This window comes from Myodes glareolus, chromosome 4 (genome assembly GCF_982192425.1).
Source record: "Myodes glareolus chromosome 4, mMyoGla1.1, whole genome shotgun sequence".
Classification (NCBI taxonomy): Eukaryota; Metazoa; Chordata; class Mammalia; order Rodentia; family Cricetidae; genus Myodes; species Myodes glareolus.
In genome coordinates, this window is record NC_142029.1 from 6,492,234 (window position 1) to 6,515,940 (window position 23,707).

A 23,707-nucleotide genomic window follows, 5' to 3' on the forward strand; every position below is an offset into this window, starting at 1 on the left:
TTGTAGATTGCCATCCTGGAGAAACAGTCTTTCTGCTAACTTATCATAACTTTTTAACAAACTTTGAATATCAAACTAAACAGTATGAATTCTCTCAGATAACTTCTTAGTACCCTTAGATATGGATTCAATTTTGTCTATAAAATTAATGCTATCCTTTTTAATAGTATTTTTTCAGGCAACTTTTGATTTTTGATGGTGTTAATCCTATCAACTAACTGTTCATTATTAGTCTGTAAAGACTGTATCATTCCTAAACATGCCATATTCTTTCTTAATGATAGAATATGGAGAAGAAAACTGAAACCCAATGCCCAATAAATTGAAGTATCACCATAGCCATATAAGCCTCGCATAATACAATTCATAGTATTAGCAAAAGTTACTAAAAGTTGCAATATTAATGAAGTCTGTCATATTGATTTATTAATTATCTGTTATATGATCCAGTAAACTGTAATCTTTATTGTCCAGCAGATGTCATGGTTACAGAGTTGCGACTAGAAGCAATGCAGCTGGTGGCAACAGGAATGGTCCTGGATGCTTTAGTTTCCTCCTTGAGAAATATGCTTTGCTTGACAAATTAAAAGCAATTAAATCAATTCCATACACAGAGCAAGAAATCCAAAACTCACAGGCAGGGAGTAGAAACTGGAAGCTGCATAAGTCACCACATGGCAAGGAACCACCCCAGGGAATGTAGCAGTGGTGTGTGCACTTGGGAAATTTCCAGGTTGCCATATGCAGTAAACTCTTCTGTGGCAGGGATTCTATAAAAAACCGCTTACGTAAAAGCAAGCCAAGAGGGCAGGGTTTGGAGACTGACTGGGCCGTGGAATGGCTAGGCCATTAGGCTGTCCACTCAGTATTTATGGAGTCCGAATCCACATGGGCACCAAATGAAGAAGGACACTTCAAAGAAATCTCACACTAACTCAGACTTGAGAAATAGGTGGTTATTTATTTAGGGATAAACTCACAAATCAAAATCCTCTGCTGGAACAGAAATCAGAAACCGAAATCTGCAACCAGAACAGAGAGGCTGGAAACGAGGGTGGGTGCAGACTCTGCATCAGCGTATATAGTATATGAGGCCATGCTCTAGTAGGCAGGTAACCACTAGCTCTAAGACTTCCTACAGCACAGGCCTAGGAATTGCCTTAGTTACTTTTCTATTTCTGTGATAAAACACTATGACCAAGGCAAAGTATCTAATTTCACTTGTGGTTTCACAATTACAGTGCTTGGTAGTGGAACAAAGGAACAGTTGAGAGCTCACATTTTGATCTACAACCAGGAAGCAGAGAGAGAATGCTGAGAATCAGAGTCTTTTGAAACCTGAAAACCCACCTCCAGTAACACATCTCCTCCAACAAGGTCATACCTAGTCCTTCCCAAACAGTTCCACCAACTGGGGATGAAGTATTTAAATGCATTAACCTGTGGGATCATTCTCTGTAGGCAGAGGCTGCGTATTCATTTCCCGGTCACACAGACCCAAAATAATCAGACCAAAACTGTATTAATTAAAACACTGCTTGGTCTATTATCTCGGGCTTCTTATTAACTAACTCTTACATATTAAATTAACCCATTCCTATTATTTTATATTTTACTACAAGGTTCATGGTTTACCAGTAAGATTTCAGGGTATTTGTCTCCTTCAGCAGCTACATAATGTCTCTCTGTCCCCACCTTCTTTCTCCCAGCATACACTTTAGTTTTCCCGCCTAATTCTATTCTGCCCTGCCATAGGCCAAAGAAGCTTCTTATTAACCAATGATAATAAAACATACTCATGGCATACAGAGGGGAATTCCACATCAATTCTTGTTCAAGCCACCATAATATTAGATACAGTAGAGTTGGAAGTGGAGTGCAAGCAGAAAGTTAGACTCTCGTGATTGGTTCATGCATCTTCTTGAGTTTTGAAAAGCAAGCTGATACTTATTTGCAAGGTGAGGCTTTGGCAGTCCTGTTTTAAGCTCATCACAACAAGGGCTTCCATTCCCATATTCCCAGCCTCACCTCCACCCAGCACTAAGAAACCCACACAGAGACAGAATGAAGGTTTGCCAGTGGGGATTGTGACAGGACAAGTAGAAACAATATCTGTACTATAAATGTGAAAGTACAGAAAATGTCTGTGACAGCCAACTTTCATTTTGGAGGCAAAGTGGGATCTGAATTGAAGAAGGCATAGAGAAGCCCAGCCCTTCCTAGGGCCATTTGTCGGGGATATAAGAATGGTTAAGCAGTGTGAGAAGAAATTAAGCACCATAGAGAATGTTAATTTCATGACAAGTCCTTCACATTCACACACTCATTAAGTTTACCTTCTTCCTATGAATAGCTTAAACTCTTGAGAACAAGTCACTCAACCACTGGAGCAATGTTGGGTTGGTTACAGAATGACCCCAGAGGCTAATGTTTCCAGCATTGATCTTCAGCTGGTCTTGCTGGTTTGGAAGTTTGTGGAAACTTTCTAGGGAGGGCACATCTGGAGGAAGTAGACCCATGGGATGTGCCCTTGAAAGTTGTACTAGCTTCCAAGTCCTTGTCCTACTCTGCCCTGCTGCGTACTCCAGATGTTTTACCAAGCACCAGGCTGAGCAAGCAGGATCTGAAACCCTCTGGATCCGAGTCAGAGCAAACCCTTGCTCTGAAAGTTGTTTTCATCAGCCACTTTGTCACAACAATAAGAAAATTAAACCAGGTAACAGTTGTTAGATCCCTTCCCTATTGGGAACTGCCAGCCAGGTGGCCTCCAAGACAGCCCAGTTATTTCAACCCCCCCCCCCACCATCACTATGAGTAGCATTTGACTATAGCAACAGGAAGCATGGCTGCTGACCCCAGGACTCCTGCTCCAGGAGACTTCACTACAGCATGACCATCCTAGACATTCTGTATGGGTCTCGGGAGACGTCACTTTTAAGATAAGACAGTCTGAGGTAAAAAGAAGCATTTTACTGATGAGCGAGAAGTATGCTTATCTGTGGATATAGGGATAAGTATTAGAATGCAGTTAGGAGTTATATTGGTTGAGGAAAGTGGTAATAGTAATCTCTCCTCTAAGATCCATGACCTCACTAAAGATGATAGTTATGATAGTTAACACTATCAGGCCTGATTTCCCTGTGAATATGTGAAAATACTCAACTAATACATTTAAATTATTTATCTTATCAGCAGTTAAGGGCATCATCCTCTAAACCAGTCCATTGTGCCCTTTCTCAGCAAACAGTGGTTTCTTCTCATTCTTAATACTCCTTGAGACTAGGAATATGACTCCATTAGTAGAATGTTTACCTAGCAACTATGAAGTCCAAGACTCCAAGCCCAGTATAAGCTTGATGTGGTGGCACATACCTCTAAGGACATCCTCATCTACATAAGGAGTTTGAGGCAAGTCAAGGATACCTGAAACCCTGTGTCAAAGACTAAATAATCACTACCTATTGAAAAAAAGAACCTTTAGAGACTGTGGAAGTGCCCAACCCAAAGTGGAACCTTTATACCACACCCATACATGCAAGGCTCAGGGGTCATGGTTGGAAGAGGGGACAGAAAATTCCCAAGAGCCAGAAGTACTGAATGACTACAAGGAAACTGCTTACTGGACAAAGCTGGGCAGTTACCTGTGGAATAATCCTTCTGTACACTGTGAATATGTATTATTCTCATTGGTTAATAATGCTCCTTTACACTGTGTAAATATATATCACTATGGTTGGTTTAATAAGCAATCTCACTGATCAATAGCTGAACAGGATAAAGTTAGGTGAGAAAGCCAAACTAAGAATAATGTGAAGAAGAAGGACAGAGGAGTCACCAGGAGACTTAGCGGAAAGCAAGACATGCTGGAGGACAGGTAAAGTTATGAGCCATGTGGCAAGACTTAGATTAATAGAAATGAGTTAATTTAAGTTCTAAGAGCTAGTTAGTAATAAGCCTGATATATCAGCTGAGTATTTATAATTTGTATTAAGGCTCTTGTGGTTATTTGGAGCAACTGCAAGGACACAGAGAAACTCCGCCTACAGTTACACTGATGAATTTACAGCAGTTTGAGACATCATGCGCAGGACAAGTGCAGGCACTCGACAGACACAATCCAGAATGCAGAGGGAGGGTGGTCATGATGTCACACTCCTAGCTAAGGAGCTATAACAGCTGACAACTGTGGGGGGAGAGTCAGCTTTCTTTAAGGGTAAGGCCAGGGTGGGTAGATACCACCCTCCAGTGAAGGCCATACATACCAAAGTGTATGCGTAGCAGTTGGTTAAAGAGAAAGAGGGGAGGCAAAGTTAGGTGGGTAGAAAGGTGGGATAGACTTGAAAGGAGTGGGGAAGGCAATGGAATTTTATCAAAACACATTGTACAAAAATCTCAACAAATAAAAATAAACAAATAAATAAACACCCAATAGCAAGCAAGGAATAACAAAACTTTTCAAGCTTTTTAATTTCTGTCAATATTTCTGTGGATCCTTACTGTTTCCTTCCCTTGGGCCAGGATGTGATGTGAGCAGTGCTGCTCCCTCCTCCAAAGTATGGTTCATCCTGGGACCATACGTGTTTGCTGTGCTTACTTACAGAGCATGGGGAAGGCGTTACTAATAGGAACATGGGCGACCCCAAAGCTGTCATACTGGACAGTTCACTGAATATGGTTGATGGCATTTCCATAGCTGCAGAGATAGAGCTCAGCTTCTCCCAGTATTTCCCTACCCTAAATACTCTAGCCTGAGATCCCAAGACCTTGTGTAGTTAGGGCAGCATTGTACAGAAATACCTGGCCACTCAAAGTTCAGTGACCCTTCCCACCCCATCTTCCCAAAGGGAGTACCAGCCAACAGACTTCATCATGATAGACTCTTACAAGAAGGCATGATGAACTCATGAAGATGGCAGCAGTTTGGTCCAGAGGCTAGCACTTAGAGCAGTCTCTTTCCACGCATCCGTATCCCATTTCTTAATGATATTATGGGTCTCATGTTCAGTGATGATTGCTTGAAAGCCAATTCTTCAGAAAGGAGAGCTGGTGGGAAATAAATCACATTTATTCAAGGGCCAATTCATGAATATAAAGGGTATGCCAGCATCAAACCACCCACGTAGAGCTCAGCTATCCACAGAGCTTTTATTACAGGGGGGAAGGAAGACAGAACAGTGTGCTCCTGTGAGGGCTATCTTATGATGCTGAGTGTCCTCTGTAGTTCAAGGGCACATGTCTCCTTCTTTTCTTCTCCAGCTGGTGTATCACTGGTCCTTGGCCTTCTGGGGCTACTTCCTGTTCCTCATTAGACAGTCATTCTTTTCTTCAAATTACGCCTCATAGCAAGTGACATGTTTTGTGTTATTTGATTCATAGAACCAAAGAACAAGGAGGATCTTTTCATAGTCTGGTATAATCTGAAGGAACCAGGCCTTCTAGGTTCTGTAAATGTAGATAGATTATTTAACAGCTAACACCTTAATTGTGGACATACAATCCTTATATTTTCTCCAGAGCCAGCAAGTCTTTGCCCATTTAGTCATTTCGGTGGAGCTTCTCTTTGGAAGATGTCAAGCAAAGGGAAGAGAAATGACCTTTCAAAGGACAAAGTACAAGGGAGCCTCTGCCACAGTGGCTTCCAGTGAGGGTGGGGCCAGTTCTTCTTTCATTACGAGGAGGTAACCTGTGCCCCATTCTTGGCCTCAATTGTTTGTCTTCCTGCCTGAGATGTTATGTATTCTCTCTCTCTCTCTCTCTCTCTCTCTCTCTCTCTCTCTCTCTCTCTCTCTCTTTCTCTCTCTGTCTCCCTCCTTCCCTCCCCCCTTCTTTCTTTCTTCTTCCCTCCCCCATGCTCATTTTCCTCCTTCTCCCTTTCTACTCTTAACAGTGAATTGAAACAAGTCAAGAAACTACAGGATAATCATCACAGATAGGAGATGATTGGCTGTACAGTCAGAAAAGGCATTCATTCTGTCCCCAGCCTTGGAGGATATCATTGACCAATTCTGATAACTGAGTCTGTAGATTACAGGAACTGCCATTTCTTGAGAATTGTTTTTGAATTTCAACTTACAATATAGGAAAACTTTTAGACAAGCAAGCCTCCTGTAGCTCTGGAAGCAGACATCAACATCAGTCAAGCTGTTAAGAGTCCTGGCCAGTTGATGAAGCCCTCCATTACTCTGTCTACCCTTTGATCAAAAAGCAGTGCAGACACTTTTTCAGATTGGTTTCAAACAGAGATTCCAGTGAACTTGGCAGTGACACATCTCATCATAACCTTAGTGTGCTTTAGCCTAATGTTAGAAATGTGAAGATGTTTGGCATTTTTTTAATAGCAGAGCTCAAAATCCATCTTTTCAATGTCAGTTTCCAAAGATTTGCAAAGTAAAGTAGGAAAAAAAAAGTGTAAGGGGAACTGGAGGATCAACCTGAGAATCACCACAAACAGTTACCCATGAGTTAACAGGTAACAGAAAAGAGATACCCACACTGGAGCTGTGGAGGTGGCCCCAGTGGCAGAAGCACTTGTGGCTCAAGCCTAGCAACATGAGTTGAGTTCCCAGAATGCACATGAAAGCTGCTTGAGGTGGTGCACAACAGGAGTCACACATTGCTACTGAGAGGAGGGAGGTGCAGGCAGGAGACAGAGGCTAGTCTAGAGTATGCTGCATGCTAAACTGCAGTGCAGACCCTGCTTCAAGCAGGCAGGAGAGAAGCTCCTCCTGCAGGCTGTCCTCTGACCTCTACATGCATGCTATGGCACTTATGTATCTGCACTTGTGTTCTTGAGTGCACCTGTGAACATACATGCATGTGCACATGCACACACACACACACACACACACACAAATATAAATGAAAAAATATATACTAAAGTTGAATGTTAATTTCATTCAAAAAGCTTCAGTAGGAGCATATATTTCTCTAGAAAGTTCGAGTTCAGTAGACATGGTGCATCCATGTTTTAAAATGAATTGCCCAGGTGATTCTTAGGTCCACCACACTCTTGAGTACTCCTGAACCAGAATGGACTATTCTGTTGTCTTCAGAGATTCCTAAAGAAAACAGGTGGTTTGGGGTGGTCACCAACAAGTCAGTTGCAGTTTTTGTTTGTTTTGCTATGAAGCAGAGAACTCACTCCTGAGGTGGGAGAAACTTTTTTTCAGGTTGTTTCAAGACTAGTTGTGACTGGTCAGCGTGAGGCTGGCTGGGCAGAGTCACAGTGAGGAGGCTCCTGGTCTAGCCTGACTTCCCTGAGTTCCTGCCCCACAGCAGACACATGGTAGGAGTGTGCTGTTTGAATGCAGAGATGCTGGCTGGCATATTGCTGCAGATTGAAATGTGGAAAATGCAAAAGGGAACTTTTTTTTTCCTTCATTTTAACAGCAGCAATAGGAAGATTTTTCATTCCCTAACTGCCATGATTTCAGTTAATACTGCTAGTAATAGTGCTTTATCATGGATCTCTGTGAGTTCGAGGCCAGCCTGGTCTACAGAGAGAATTCCAGGACAGCCAGGGCTGTTACACAGAAACTGTGCCTGGAAAAACAAAACAAAATAGTACTTTATCAGTATTTAAAATTCCCTTTCTTATGTCCTGCCTGGGTACATTTAAATGTTCCTTGAACTTCCAGCTGTGCTGGGCGGTGTGACTGTTGGTGATCTGTCAAGATGGCAGAAAATGGAAGGGGGTATGTCAGACGCAGGGATCAGAGTGGAAGTGGAGGGACATGGCATCCCCTCCTGGTTGTTGTCTTTCCACAGGCTTCTCAGATGTCTCATCTGTCTCTGCAAGCTACAAACAGCAAGCTACTTGTGTGCTATTTGCTTTGATCTTTGCTTCAGCAAGACTCTGTGTCAAGTAAAAATGCTGTTTATTTAAGTGGAGAATTCAAATTCATATTGTTCATCAGGATTCAATTCTATCTTTATTCTAGGCTGTCTTTCTTAAGTGGTAAAGATAGACATTATTTTTATCTCAGTATGTTCAACAAAACATTAAACACTTTTCCACTTATTTCACAGCAAAAAAGGCATTTATAAGCATAATGTTTTCTGTTTGAAATCAGACTAAGCAATTTACATATTTGGATTAGGATTGGATGAATTTGTGGGGTTCTGGCAATGGCTCAGTGGTTAATTGTCATGCAAGTGTGAGGACCAAAGGGATCCCAAGAAACCATGAATATTGTCAATGGGCATCAAACTGGCTAGTAAGAGTAGCCCTGTCAGGGAGCTCTGGGTTTGACTTGAGGGAGCCTTCCTCCTCCAAGTGAATGAATGAAGACAGTAAAAGAGCAGCGGAAGATGACTCTTGACAGGAATGTCAGACCTCCACAAGCACCCACAGGGAGTGCATGCTCACCCTAGCGAGGCACTCTCTCCCTCAGAGGGCCCCACGCACAGGAAAGTGGAAAAGAAGGATGAGCCTGCATTGGGCCCAGCCACTCAGCTGTGTGACTTTTCCTGTTAAGCATCAGTTTTAATGTCACCCATGAGGGGAGGCGTTTGGTCATCTTCACCACCACACTCCCCATGTCCTTACTCTCCTGACTGTGTCGTTTTCTAATAATCCAGTCGTCCACTCCAAATGCTGGTGGGTGGGGGGCCATTTCCAGGAATGTGGTGGGCCTATGGGGCCACACCTCTTAAAAGAAACTGACCCCTCTATCAACTGTCCATTGCTCTTGGTTATAATATCTGCTTTTCAAACATAATTGAGTCTGGTGCCTGGGACCCAATTAAAACAAAACATGCAGCTACTTCTAATGAGCTTCTTATATTCCAAAGATATTTTATACTCTATACATATCAAGAAAATTACCTATCCCTTTCAAAGAATTTTAAAAATTTCACCTGGAAATTCATAATAGAATTTTGCAACAAGCAGAGGTCATATATAAAAAACATATGATAACAGAAACTAAGTATGTAAAAAAAAGCCATAAAGAAATCTGTAATTTTTAAGTTAACTAAAGCTAAAAATTTTAAAACTATGAACGTTTGCTTTTTATTTTTAATCCTGTAGTATTTAGAAGAGTTATTTCAGGGTAGTTAAGATTTTGAACTAGATGGAATTAATTAAAGATGTAGCCTTTACTATATTCATAATTTCCTTCAGTTGTCTCTGAGACAGAAGGTTTACTGAAAGAACTGGAGAAAATGCTTCAGCAGGTTCAAGAGCCCACAGCAAGAGCCGATGAACCAGGACAAGAACAGGTTGGTATGAAGAGTTACCATTTGGCAGCTTCAGGGTCTGTAACTGACTATACAGTTTAATTTTATAAGATACCTTTTCCTACATTTGAAATTTGAGGCATTGATTGCCACGACGCTAACAAACCAGTAGCTGTTGAGCCTTCAGAATATAGGCTTTCCTAGGAGAAATGTGTGTGTAAGCAGAGGTGGTCGTTAATTTTCAGTCTTCGGATTAGGATGGAGGATGAAGAGTCGTCCTGTGGCTGAGGTGGACCATTGTAGAGAGACCCTGTATTTGCCATTGTGACCATACCTGACAGAAATGACTAAAAGAGAGTAAGTCATCATAGCAGGGAGTAATGGTGCAAAGCTCTTTATATCCTGGTGAGACAGGATGCAGAGGAAAGAGAATGCAGGAAGGGGCCAAAGCAAGATAGAGCCCTATGGACACGTGTTGTTCTTTCTCAAAAGTAATGATTCCACACACCACTGGAATGTTTTTTCTTTTTATTGTTTCTGTAAAGAATTAATATTACTTCTACTTAAAACTGGAGGTGTGTTATATGCATGTATGTATGGTGATATAAATATGTGTGTATATATAAATATTTAGAAGCTAAACACACCAAAGAAAGTCAGCAGATAACTCCATTGTCCAGACTATGCTGTCTCTGAGCAGATACTGTGTGAGTCCTTTTCAGAGGTGTAAATTTGCAGTTTTCTTCATTGCTGCCTGTCAGATTTCTGATGATTTCCTAAGCACTGGTGCTAGCAATGAAGCATACACCACAATCAAAAACTCTTTCCTATGTGCTCTGCCAGATGAGTATCCTCCTCTGAACCCTCTTCCCAAGCACACTCTTCTTTATCCAGTATTAGCACTGTTTACCATCCATGTCTGACTTGACAACATGGAGAAATTAATCAAATTTTTATAAATCCACCTCATTTTCAATGGATAGTTCATATGCAAATAAGGAGGTTTACTATATAATTATTTGGATTAAAGCTACATATTATATTTGGAACTACATGTATATTCTCATCTTCCAATTACATGAGATGTTGGTCTAGCTGTAGTGAACCTTGAAACTGAAACTCATGTTAGTATGTGTGTGGGCAGAATGTTTCCTACTACCCTTCCCATCTAAGCTACAGAAAGGACTTTTTGTGGATAATGAAGATATTCACAAAAGACTGACAACAGAATGTGTAATTGAAACTATTTTAATATGTATCCCATATGATATTTTTTTTACAAAAAAACAAACCAATAGAGAAAATTTAGGTTTAGTATGATCATTCTGTCCCAAAGTATAGACTAACAAATATAAGAGAGACAGAACCTAAGCAACAGCTTAGCCTTACACAAACATGTTTAATAGACTTCATAGTACATGCAGAGCATATCACCTGACACCTACAAAGAAAACTGTGTGCACTGCTCTGCTGGAGGAGAAGTAACCTCCTCAGTAACCGAGGGGGTCTGCTGCAGCTGTGATGAGACGTGTAGCAGACCTCTGCAGCTGTGATGAACTGTATGATTCTCTTTGCAGCTATCTCGGTGCCACCTGGAAGCTCCCACAGACAGTCCGTTTCAGAGCCACCAGGAAGAGGACTGTATGGTGACAGATGGGACAGGAATAAAAGCTGGAGAATGTACGGAGAACATTACTAACAATTTTAAAAAGATAGATGCCCTAATATCTGAATTTTAGGACATTAATCAGTTATTTCCAAAAGTTAATTATAAAAACACTAGCAATCTTTATATTTTCCTGTAAAACACTTAAAAATTTTTAGTTAAATAAGCAAACAAAATAAACATTTATTATAAATTTATCCTTTGTCCACAGCCTTGGGAGCCTATCAAGTGACATTTAAGTTAGGTGTTAGAATTTTATATTTAAAAATCCTGATGTTTGTACTTGTAGATATTTTTGTTTGCTTTGATTTTAGAATCCTTTGTTAAACTTATCTCATTAACAGATGCTGTACAATAAGTATTTATGCCTTTCTTCAAATGTGACTATTAAAATGGCTGCCCATTCTGTTACCAGTCTCAGAGAGAACTGAAATGTAACACATGTAGAATGTGGCTTTGTAGATGTCTGGATATTTTAAGTTATAAGAAAATATTTAAGATATAATCACATAATAAAATTCTTAAAGGACAAAGATGTCCGTTGTCTCATTGTATCGGAAACAGGTATTATTATTCAACATGGTTCGCAAACAGCAGAGTCTCTGGAACTTTGGAATATCAGAGTCCTGGACACTTCTCTGTTGACTCGGTGTCTCTATAGGTGAGGTTGGGAACATGTAACTGAAAACACAGCAAGAGAAATTAGCTTTGCTTTGTGTGAAATACCCTGTGCTGTAGAGGAGTGAGATGTGCATCGTTCCTCGAGGTTCCAAGAGCAGTGCCAGTGGACGTCTGTATTTAAGGTAAGATGGTGGGCCACCTGAACAAGATGAAAGCCACCGACCAACATGGAGGTGAGTGTTAGAGATTTAATGTAGGTTCACAGAAAAGAGCTCTCACAACATTACCCTTAGAATGAGCTTTATTAGGTGAGAGCCTCAAACCATGGACAACCATGAGCATGCCTTGAAGAGGAAGAGCCCTGGAAGAAGCAGTGGCATGGTGTCACACAGTAAGCTCTGGAAGGACAGACAGACCCTTCAGGACCAGAGGACAAAGACTTCTGACCACAGATACTGAGACGGGTGGTCTAGTTTCATTCCCATGATGATGTCTGGCCTATCCTGTGTGGCAGAAATCAGGAAGGCACTGGTAAAGAGTGGCTGTAACTTCATGTTGTCCCTGGTCTAAGGAGTGGGAGCTGAGCTTGCTCTCAGCTGCTAGCGGGAGGGAGCGGCACAGCCTGCCTTGTTGTCAACTTTCCTCACTAGAGAGAAAGGCAGGGAGGGTGCGATTTGACTCTAAGATGGAGAAAAGAAAGCTGCTGAAGGGCGGTAGCCCACCAGTGAGAGAAAGGGGAGCCAGTCAGTAACCTTAGTAAGTGGAGGGCAGGGTAGAGGGTGTGAAGGGAGTTAAGACCGGACAAACCAGGCAATATTTGTTCAAGGAAGCCCTTGACATTCCAGCAAAGGGCAGCATTCTATGTGCAGAAAATTCAGTATGTCTGGAGTTAAACACCCAAGCTGAGTGTAGGGACTGACTGTGAATCAGATAGTTCTGGGACTGGCATGCATGAGAAGGCAGCAGACAGATGTTACTGTGCCAGCCTCTGTCCCCGTGTCTAGGGGAATCCATTGCCCCAATGTTTGCCCAGATTGTCAGCCTCCACATAAAGAACCTTAGGGTTGCCAGTAGGCATCCAGAAGTGGCAGGTGAGGTGTCTGCACAAAGTCTTATTAAACTCTCAGCTGCCTGGGAATAATGTACCACAGCAGCAGAGTTTTAAATGGCAAAGGGTCTCCGCCTGTCAGAGACGGTACAGGTAGATACTTTCATTTGTCCTCCATGAAGGCTTAATATCATTTCCGTCTGTTCAAGTCAACTTATAGACCTCATTACTTCAAGTTCATCGTGCGGCTGGAGCAATCTCCTTTATTCTATCTGCTCTCAGGATCCTGTTGGTGAAGAGATAATGCATTTTTAACCAACTCAAGCAGCTGAAAGGTCTGGTCTGCAGTGCATCCAGACAGCTGCTGCTGATGTCTGAGAACTGTGGGCATGGCAGAAAATGCCCACTCTTTGTATAGGTTCCTAGAGGTGAGGGCTAGATGTGTTTCCACTTTATGAATCCCCTGCCTAGGCAACAGCAAAGTCCCTGATTTGCATGCAGATATCACTTTTATATTGATTAGACATTTCCTGCCTATCTAGCAGGAACATTGGCACTTTGTGTGTACTTGAGTCACCTTGAGTGTGAAGCTATATTTGTGTGGCCAATTTCAATGAGTCTCTTTTATGTCTGTGGTCAGTTCAAATCTGCTTGCTCATGACTCTGCTAACCTTTCTAGGCTCCCACACAAGTCTGGGAAACAGACAGGTGCTTGGTGACTGAGAGCATTGTAGGTGGGGCAGTCAGAGGATTTGACTCAGTTTCATGTTTCCCTCAATGCTTGTAGCCGGTGTTGGGAAGAAGGCATTCTGGTTCACCCTGGGAAGAAGGATTCTGATTTCTGCTGCTTACCTGCAGGGAGACTAAGAATGAGTCTAAGAATAAGATGGGTTCAGGAAAAGGTCAGAGAAGCACTTTACTTCTGGGGCTGCTTCCCAAACTCTCTTTGTCTCTTTTCAATTGCTGAGTGAGATACCTTGACCAAGGCAACTCTTATAAATGAAAGCATTTAATTGGGGCTTCTTATAGTTTCAGAGTCTTAGTTCATTATCATCATTGCGGGGACCATCGTGCTGGAGCAGTAGTTGAGAGCTACATCTTGATCTGCAAGTGGAGAGAGGGAGACAGAGAGAGAAAAGAGAGACAGAGAGACAGACAGATATGTAGCATCGTTTTGGTGAGATCAGCTCCTCACATATTAATTTTCTATTTATGTACACCAATGGGCCCCTGACAATTGTGGCTTAAGGGACACTTATGCTTAGCAGGGCTCCTGTGGGTCAGGAGTCTGAAGGCAGGTGCTGAGGGATTCTGGTTTACCTTCTTTTGGGTGCTTGCATCAGGATGTCAGCTTGAGATCTTGTCATATGAAGGCTTTACTGGGGATGACTAATGGCCTTCCCATAAAGCAAACTCCCATGGCTTTCAAATTGGTACTGGCTAAGGGCAGGAGGCCTCTTTTCCCCCTACATGGAACTCTCTCTATATATATACAGAATGGCTTGATTGTACTACTGTTGTGGCCTACCATGATAGCAGCATGGTGGTGATCACCAATAAATGACCACTCAAACATCTGAATATTTCATCTTATATTTCACCTCAGATAAATGTCCATCAGACCCAGTGGTGTAGGCCTTTAACTCCATGTATAGGCAGACTTGGTAATTTTTTGAGACCCTGTCTCAAAGAATAGAATAGGCAAAGGGCTTGGGAAGTATCTCAGGAGTAAGGCTCTTGTCTAGCAGGTACAAAACACTCTTCAGCCCCAGTACTGCTAACCATGTAGATAAACACATGGACAGCACAACTTAAGCTTCCATTCAATGTCCCAGGTCATTGTGTGACTTGCACTGCTCGGCTGGTAGTGGTCGGCATACTCTCTTTACACATATAAACTCTTGAGTTTTCTTTCTTGTTTCATCCCTTTTATAAACATTATCTTGGAAAATTAATGAACTGTTTTATTTGCATATTAACTCAGAAAGAAGGGCATGAGAAAAGTGGACTGAGGTAGAACAGAATAAGAGAATTAAAGAGAGAAAGCCAGAAAGAGATACAGATAGAAAGATCAACAGATGCTTACACACACACACACACACACACACACACACACACACACACACACACACGGAGTCTAGAGCTTGAGTGACTGTGCTTGTGTGTATATTATGTGTGTGTGTGTGTGTGTGTGTGTGTGTGTGTGTGTGTGTGTGTGTGTGTCTGTGAAGAAACAGCCATGGAGATATAGCCAGAAACTAACAAGGACAACTGTTTGACTAGGATTTACTTGTAGGAAGAAGTGTTCATTGTTATTTTTTTCTAACATTTCTACAGGAAAAACAGTTACCATACATTTTTTTCTATGTCAGTAAGAAGAGTCTATTCAAATTGTAAGCAAGATCTTAGAAGTAACTGAACAGACGTGCACACAACAAACAGTTCACCTGGAGATGAACTCTTGTACATTTCATTAAAATAAATTAAAATGTATGATGCAGTGTGGTTTGCAATTAGTCTTTCTCAGCTATAAATACTTCTATAGGTTATAAAAACAATGAGTTCTTCAAATCTGGATCCCAGCTTTTAAAATTAGCCTAATGATGCTTAGGCAAAGGCACTTAAATGTTTTCCTTTGATATATATTTCAGTTTTGTTTGATTCAATAATTTTTCTGGCAAAAATTTTGTGATTGACATAAAAGATGAGTTGGAGGTCTCGTTATTCAGTTTAAACCAAACTCAGTGTGTATTCATGTTGACAAATTTTACTTTTTATCAATAATACTTAACATCTGTTAAACCTCATTAGATATGCCTGGTTCTCTCTTGAATGTTTCAGCTTGAAATAAAAACTTGTTTAGCGAACTAGGGACTATGATTTGTGTTTCACAGACAAAGAAATTGACTGGTGACAAAGTTTTGTCACTCATGGTCTAATGGCAGAGATGAAATTAAAGCTTGTGCTGACTTCAGAAACATGCACCTAGGTCTGACACAAAGTTTTGGACAAATGAAGCCATCACTGCATAAGTTTATCACACAGGACATTGATACAATACATATGGCAAAGCACAAAAGTCAGAAGCCCAGATTCACAGTGCACGGGCTTCCCAATTATCAGGAAATATGGAGAGAACAAACAGTTTCCTTTTAAAGATTATTTTACTTTTAATTTTGTCTGAGTCTGTGTTTATGTGAGCCTAGTGTCCATAGAAACCAGTAGAGGGTGTCTGATCCCCTGAAGTTGGAGTTACAGTTAAAAGCCACCATGTGGGTGATGGGAATCACAGGTTCTCTGGAAGATGAATGCTCTTAACTGCTGAGCCATTTCTCCAGCAATTGGTGATGGAGAACTCTTTGTGTCAACTTGAATGTCTTTGTAGTACCCAGATGTTTGGTGAACATTATTTCTGGGTGTGTCTGTAAATAAGTTCTTTTTATCTGTAGCTGTAACTTGGCTATTTCACAGGCTCATCAAGGTGAGGTACAAATTGTGACCCAGGAGGAAGTAAACTACCCTCTGAAACCAAAGCAAAAGCCATTCCAGTTTTCTAATTTATACAGATAAATCTGGAAACACATTTGGAAGTGGACAGTGGAAGTGTGGGATAAAGGCAGGAGGAATGACTGGGCAGTGGTAGCACACACCTTTAATCCTAGCACTTGAGAGACAGAGGCGGGTGGATCTCTGTGAGTTCGAGACCAACTTGGTCTACAGAGTGGGTACTAGGACAGTCTCCAAAACTACACAGAGAAACCGTGTCTAGGGCGGGGAGGGGGTAAGGTTGGAGGTACATAATTGTGAATCAAGCTAAATTAATTTATATGAACTCACTAACCAAATATTCTGTGTTTAATATAGAAACTTAAGCTAGAAAGGGGAGATCTTATGGAATTTATGACTGATTAAAACTTGACCACAAAGTGTAATGAATGAATGAAATTTATGCCCTGGCAGTGCTGAAGCACGCATGGTATATGGCGGTTCTGCTGAACTTGTCTATATTGGGTTTCATGGTCTAAGCTGATGAGGACAACTGACCAGGTCTCTTCCTCAGGAGAGCACCAGATCTCATCACAGATGATTGCAAGCCAATATGTGGGAATTGAACTCAGGACCTTTGGAAGAGCAGGCAGTGCCTTTACCTGCTGAGCCATTTCTTAGAAATGCCATCTTAGAAATGCCAAACATGCTCTGCTTGAATGTAGAGAAATGGATTCAGTATCTAAGAGGGTTTGGAGTGTGGACACATACTTTTCAAAGATATTTCATTTAAGATGCCCCTTACAACAGTACCTTGTGAGATAAATTTGTAAGTGACTTCCTACCATCCTTGAAGATGTCCATGGTCACTTCACTACAGGCCTTGTCTTATACAGAAGATTTCAGTGGTTGGACTCACTGGGATCCCAGAGATGTAGAGACCATGAGCAGTACCTAGCCACCAAATGCCAGGAAGTCATTTACCATAAAGGATGGGAGAACAAGGCAGTGATCATCATGGACTATTAACTGCAGTCTTTGTTCTAGTTGGTTTTAATTGTCATCTTGACACAATCCAGAAACATTTGAGAAGGGAGTCTCAATTTAGGGATTTCCTAGATCAGATTGGCCCATGACTATGTCTATGGGTAGTTGTCTTGATTATCAAGTGATGTAAAGAGTGTCTAGCCCACTGTAGAAGGCACTATTCCTAGGCAAATGGTCTTGAACTGTATAAGAAATCTAGCTAACTATCTAAGTATAAACCTGCAAGTGAGCCGTCAAGTAACATTTCTCTGTGGGTTCTGCTATGTTTCCTTGCCTGTGTTGAGTTACCTGGTTAGAGGTAATGGCATGGAATGGCAAGTAGGCCTGTCTTCAAGTTCCTGCCTTGACTTCTTTCAATGATGAGTTGAAACTTGTAAGAGAAAATACCTTTTCTTTCCCCAAGTTGCAGTTAGTTAGAATGCTTACCATGGCAACAGAGATATAATTAGAAGAGTATTCTCAGAAGGTAGATAGGACCTCTACTCAAGTTTTACTTAATCTGTCTAAGCACAAAAGTTTTAGGTTAAGTCAATTAAATTCTGAATTATAAAAACAAACTTACAACTTTTCATTCATTTAGTTCTCAGCCTTTAGCAAGTGTACAGAAGCAGACACTGGGTCCCTTGAGAAAAGACTCCTAAAGATTGCTCAAAATGTTCACCATTAATCTATCTCCAATCCCAGAGGAGCCTATGGATTCTTACAAAGGTAAATTTCCATTTGGGGAAAGGGAAAAATGAGATGCCTTGGGTACTGTAGACATTAGATCTGAACTGACATAAATCCTGGGACTCCAGACACCACTGTGGCATGCTTATGGAGGTCGGGTAACCAAGGGAGGCAGGTACACATCACAGTGAGCTCATTGCACACCCGAGTCCATCCTACAGCTGCTTTTCCCAGTTCTAGAATGCATGCTTGTAATGCATATGAGCAAAAGCTTGGAGAGTCCCCACATCGGTTCTCACACTTTCAGAGGCGAGGATGAATAGAAAGCTCTACAAGTGTTTATTCCCAGGGAAATAGTAAATCAATATTGCATTCCTAGAGGGAGTGCAGGGTTTAGTGCTGCTAAGGAGGACCTGGGTGTTGCATTAGTGCTGACTCACACATATCCGTGTTCAGCTTTCCTGGGTGGCCTGTGAAGAATACAGACAGACCTCAGAGAGTAGTGTGATACCATCCTAAACTAATCCAAGTGGTGGCCCCAATTTCAGTTTCTTAGTATCAGTGTGCATTTATAACAGGATACCACCAACTGGGCACTTTATAAAGAATGGAAGTTTGCTTCTCACAGTTGAGAAGGCTGGGTGTTCCAACATCAAAGCAGCTATAGTTCTAAGATCATGGCACCATATCTTTAGTTGTCTGGGGAGGACTATTCTTTGCTTTTAAGATGGCCCCCATGGACACATCCACTGGAGCAGATGAATCCTGAGTTCTCGCATGGTGGGAGACAGATGACTAAGTGAATCCTGCATGAAACTTATCCGAGAAAGCCCTTGTCCTATTATTGAGGACGGGGCTTCCATGACTAGGATAGAGATCACCTCTGAGCATATTTTTAAATGAGTTTCTAGAAAGTTTAACTGGGGAGAAAAGACTTACTCTAAGTGCAGGTGGCATCATCCCATGAGCTGGAATCTTGGCTAAATATAAAAGAGTGGAGTACAGCATTCATCTTCTGCTTCTTGACTCTAGATGTAGACATGCCTGTCCCTACACCTTCTTCTCCATGACAACTCTTAAAAAAGAAAACATTCAGTTGGGGGATTGTTTACAGTTTACAATTGGTCCATTATCATCATGGCAGGGAGCATGACAGCATGTGTAACACCAGAGCAGCAGCTGAGAGGTTCACATCCAGATTCACATGGAGAGAGAGAGAGAGAGAGAGCGAGAGAGAGAGCGCTGTGCCTGACTCAGACTTTTGAAACCTCAAAAGCCACCTCCATTAACACACTTCCTCCAACAAGATCATGTCTACTCCAACAAGGACACACCTTCTGATCATTCTAATCATTTCAATCAGGCTGCTCCCTGGTAAATAAACATTCAAATATATGTGCCTATGGGCCAATTTTTATTCAAACCATCACAGTTACCCTCTGTACCTTGGATAGTTGTGTGCCACTGTGTTAATCACAGTCTCCTGGAAAGAAGCTTCTCAGACATCGGTTGAGAGATGCATTGAGCAATGGGTATGATAATAAGTTGCTAGGAGTTGGTTTAATGATATGTCCTGCTGTGTCCTGCATGGCTTCAGGGATAGATCTAACTGAGGTAGAGGGTAAATAAAGAAAGGACAAACACACAAGCACACAGTGAGCCTCAACCTGGAAAAGCTCTGATGGAGAAGCTGCAGTGCCCCAGAAGCATGGGGTCATTATTTTATACAGTTTAACTAGGTGGCAGGGCTATCGTATACATGGCACATGCCCCTAATCCCAGCCCTCCAACAGTGAGATGAGAGGTGAATGCAGAAGAATCTCCTGAAAACTCATGGGTCAGGTGACCTGCTGCAGGGGATGCCAAGAGAAGTTTTGCCTTGAACAAGGCGGAAGGTAAGGGTTGACTGACACTCGTGGTTGTTCTCTGACCTTCACATGTGTGATGTGGCACGCACACACACACTCACACACACTATACACACATACACCGAAATAAATATTTTTTGATCAGTACTTTAATATTTATTTTTTGAGATTTCATGCACGTATCAATGTATTTTTATTGATTTTCTTGAGATATGCATTTTCTCTGCTCCCTTCCCTGCCTCTCCCCTCCCCTTCAACCCTTTCCCATGGTCCCCATGCTTCCAATTTACTTAGGAGATCTTGTCTTTTTCTACTTCCCATGTAGATTAGATCCATGCATGTCTCGCTTATGGTCCTCATTGTTGTATAGATTTTCTGGAATTGTGATTTGTAGGCTGGTTTTCTTGGCTTTACGTCTAAAAACCACTTATGAGTGAGTACATATGATAATTGTCTTTCTAGGTCTGGGTTATCTCACTCAATATGATGTTTTCTATATCCATCCATTTGCCTGCAAATTACAAGATGTCATTATTTGTTTCTGCTGTGTAATATTCCGTTGTGTAAATGTACCACATTTTCTTTATCTATTCTTTGGTCGAGGGGCATTTAGGTTGTTTCCAGGTTCTGGCTATGACAAACAATGTTGCAATGAACATAGTTGAGCAATGTCCTTGTGGCACGATTGAGCATCCTTTGGATATATACCCAAAAGTGGTATTGCTGGGTCTTGAGAAAGGTTGTTTCCTAATTTTCTGAGAAATCACCATACTGATATCCAAAGGGACTGTACCAGCTTGCACTCCCACCAGCAATGCAAGAGTGTTCCCTTTGCCCCACAACCTTTCAAGCATAAGTTGTCATGAATATTTTTGATCTTGGCCATTCTTACAGCTGTAAGATGAAATCTCAGGGTTGTTTTGATTTGCATTTCTCTGATGGCTAAGGATGTTGAGCATTTCCTTCAGTGTCTTTCAGAAATTTTAGATTACTCTGTTGAGAGTTCTCTATTTATATCTGTATCCATTGTTTTATTGGATTATTTATACTTTTGATGACCAATTTCTTGAATTCTTTGTATATTTTGGGGATGAGAACTCTCTCTGATGTGGGATTGGTGAAGATCTTTTCCCATTCTGTAGGCTGCCGTTTGGTCTTGTTGACCATGTCCTTTGCTTTACAGAAGCTTTTTAGTTTCAGGAAGTCCCACTTATGAATTGTTCCTCTCAGTGTCTGTGCTACTGGGGTTATATTTAAGAAGTGGTCTCCTGTGCCAATGCGTTCAAGTGTACTTCCCATGTTCTCTTCTATGAGGTTCAGTGTGGTTGACTTTATTTTGACATCTTTGATGCTTCCTTGTCAAAAATCAGGTATTTAAAGGTGTGTGGATTAATATCTGGGTCTTTGATTCAGTTCCAGTAGTTCTCCTGTCTGTTTTTATACCAATACCAGCATGTTTTTAGTACTGTAGCTCTGTAGTAAGGTTTTAAGTCAGGGATTGTGATGCCTCCAGAAGTTCTTTTATTGCACGGAATTGTTTTGGTATTCTGGGTTTTTTTACTTTACCATATGAAATTGAGTACCATTCTTCAAGGTCTGTAAAAAACTTTGCTGGGATTTTGATGGACATTGCATTGAATCTGTAGATTGCTTTTGGTAATATTGCCATTTTTACTATGTTAATTCTCCCTACCCGAGAGCATGGGAGATCTTTCCACTTTCTTGTGTCTTCTTCAGTTTCTTTCTTTAAAGATTTAAAGTTCTCATCATACAAGTCTTATTGTTTGGTTAGAGTCACTCCAAGATATTTTATGCTATTTGTAGCTATTGTGAAGGGTAATATTTCTCTGATTCCTTTCTCAGTCTATTTATCATCTGTGTAAAGGAGGGCTGCTGATTTTTTTAAGTTAATCTTGTATCCTGCTACATTACTGAAAGTGTTTATGAGTTGTAGAAATTTCTTGATAAAATTTTTGGGGTCGCTAATGTAAACTATCATATCATCAGCAAATAGTGAGAGTTTCACTTCTTTTCCAATTTGTATCCTCTTGATCTCTTTTTGCTGTCTTATTGCTCTAGCTAGGACCTCAAGAACTATATTGAATAGATATGGAAAGACTGGACAACCTTTTCTTGTTCCTGATTTCAGTGGGATCACTATGAGTTTCTCTCCACTTAGTTTGATGTTGGCTGTTGGCTTACTGTATATTGCCTTTATTATGTTTAGGTATGTTCTTCGTATCCCTGCTCTCTCGAAGACCTTTATCATGAAGGGATGTTCTATTTTGTTAAAAGCTTTTTTGGCATCTAATGAGATAATCATGTCATCTTATTTTTCAGTTTGTTTATATGGTGGATTACATTGACAGATTTTCCTATGTTGAATCATCCCTGCATCTCTGGGATGAAGCCGATTTGATCATGGTGGATGATGGTTCTGATGTGTTCTTGAATTCAATTTGTCAGTATGTTATTTAGTCTTTTTGCATCAATGTTCATGAGTGAGATTGATCTGTAATTCTCTTTTTTAGTAATGTCTTTATGTGGTTTGGGTATCAGGGTAATTGTAGCCTCATAAAAAGAGTTTGGCAATGTTCCTTCTGTTTCTATTATGTGGAACAATTTGAGGAGTATTGGTATTAGTTCTTCTTGAAAATCTTGTAGAATTTTGAGCTGAAACCATCTGGTCCTGGGCTTTTTTATGGTCGGGAGACTTTTGATGACTGTTTCTATTTCTTTAGCAATTATAGGTTGTTTAATTTGCTTATCTGATCTTGATTTAATTTTGGTAAGTGATTTTTATCTAGAAAGTTGTCCATCTCCTTTACGTTTTCCAATTTTGTGAAGTGCAGGTTTTCGAAATATGACTTGATGATTCTCTGTATTTCCTCTGTGCTTGTTATGTCCCCCTTTTCATTTCTGATTTTGTTAATTCAAATATTCTCTCTCTGCTTTTTAGTTAGTTTGGATAAAGGTTTGTCTATTTTGTTGATTTTCTTGCAGTACCAACTCTTTGTCTCATCAATCCTTTGCATTGTCTTCTTTGTTTTTATTTTGTTGATTTCAGCTCTCAATTTGATTATTTCCTGCCATCTAGTTGTCTTAGGTCAGTTTGCTTTTTTGTTGTTGTTGTTCTAATGTTTTCACATGTTCTGTTAATTCACTAATGTGGGATTTTTTCAGCTTCTTTATGTAGGCATTTAGGGTATAAACTTTCCTCTTCACACACTGCTTACATTGTGTCCCGTAAATTTGGATATGTTGTATGGGTATTTTTATTTAATTTTAGGAAGGCTTTAATTTTTCCCTTTATTTCTTCCTTGAGCCATTGATGATTCAGGTGAGCATTGTTTAATTTTTATGTGTTTGTGGGCTTTCTGAAATTAGTGTTGCTGTTAAATTCTAGTTTTAAGCCATGGTAATCTGATAAGATACATAGGGTTATTCCATTTTTTTTGTTGTTGTTTTCTGTTGAGGTTTATTTAGTTACCGACTATGTGCTCAATTTTTGAGACAGTTCTATGAGGAGCTGAGAATAAGTTATATTCTTTTCTGTTTGGATGGAATATTCTATAGATGTCTGTTAAATCCATTTGAGTCATAACATCTGTTAGTTCCCTTATTTCTCTGTTAATTTTGTGTCTGACTGACCTGTCCAGCAGTGAGATTGGAGTGTTGAAGTTTCCCACTATTAGTGTGTGGGGTTTAATTATGATATACAATTTAGAAGTGTTTCTTTCACATATGAGGGTGCTCTTGTTTTGGGGGCATAGATATTCAGTATTGAGATTTCCTCTTAATGGATTTTTCCTGTGACTAATATGAAATGTCCTTCTTTGTCTCTTTTGATTGATTTTAGTTTTAAGTCTATTTTGCTAGATACTAGGGTAACTATACCAGCTTGTTTCTTAGGTCCATTTGATTGGATTTTTTTTCCCAATCCTTTACTCTGAGGCGATGGCTATATTTGAAGTTGAGGTATGTTTCTTGTATGCAGCAGGAGGATGGATTCTGTTTTCTTATCCAATCTGTTAGCCTGTGTCTTTTTATAGGTGATTTAAGTCCATTGATGTTAAGGGATATTAATGACTAGTGATTGGTATCTCCTGTTAATTTAGTTTG

The 23,707-nt window shown here is 40.6% G+C and overlaps 1 protein-coding gene across 2 annotated transcripts in view; it reads left to right on the forward strand.

The window, feature by feature from the left end:
- Nucleotides 1-11,379, forward strand: part of Zcwpw2 (zinc finger CW-type and PWWP domain containing 2) — a 128,902-nt gene extending 117,523 nt beyond the window's left edge. For both annotated transcript variants that reach the window (XM_048424003.3, XM_048424004.3), the window contains 2 exons: nucleotides 9,125-9,222; nucleotides 10,758-11,379. In XM_048424003.3, the coding sequence (XP_048279960.3) occupies nucleotides 9,125-9,222; nucleotides 10,758-10,919 (260 nt within the window). In that variant the 3' untranslated portion in view covers nucleotides 10,920-11,379. The remainder of the gene's footprint in view (nucleotides 1-9,124; nucleotides 9,223-10,757) is intronic.
- Nucleotides 11,380-23,707: the final 12,328 nt, after the last annotated feature.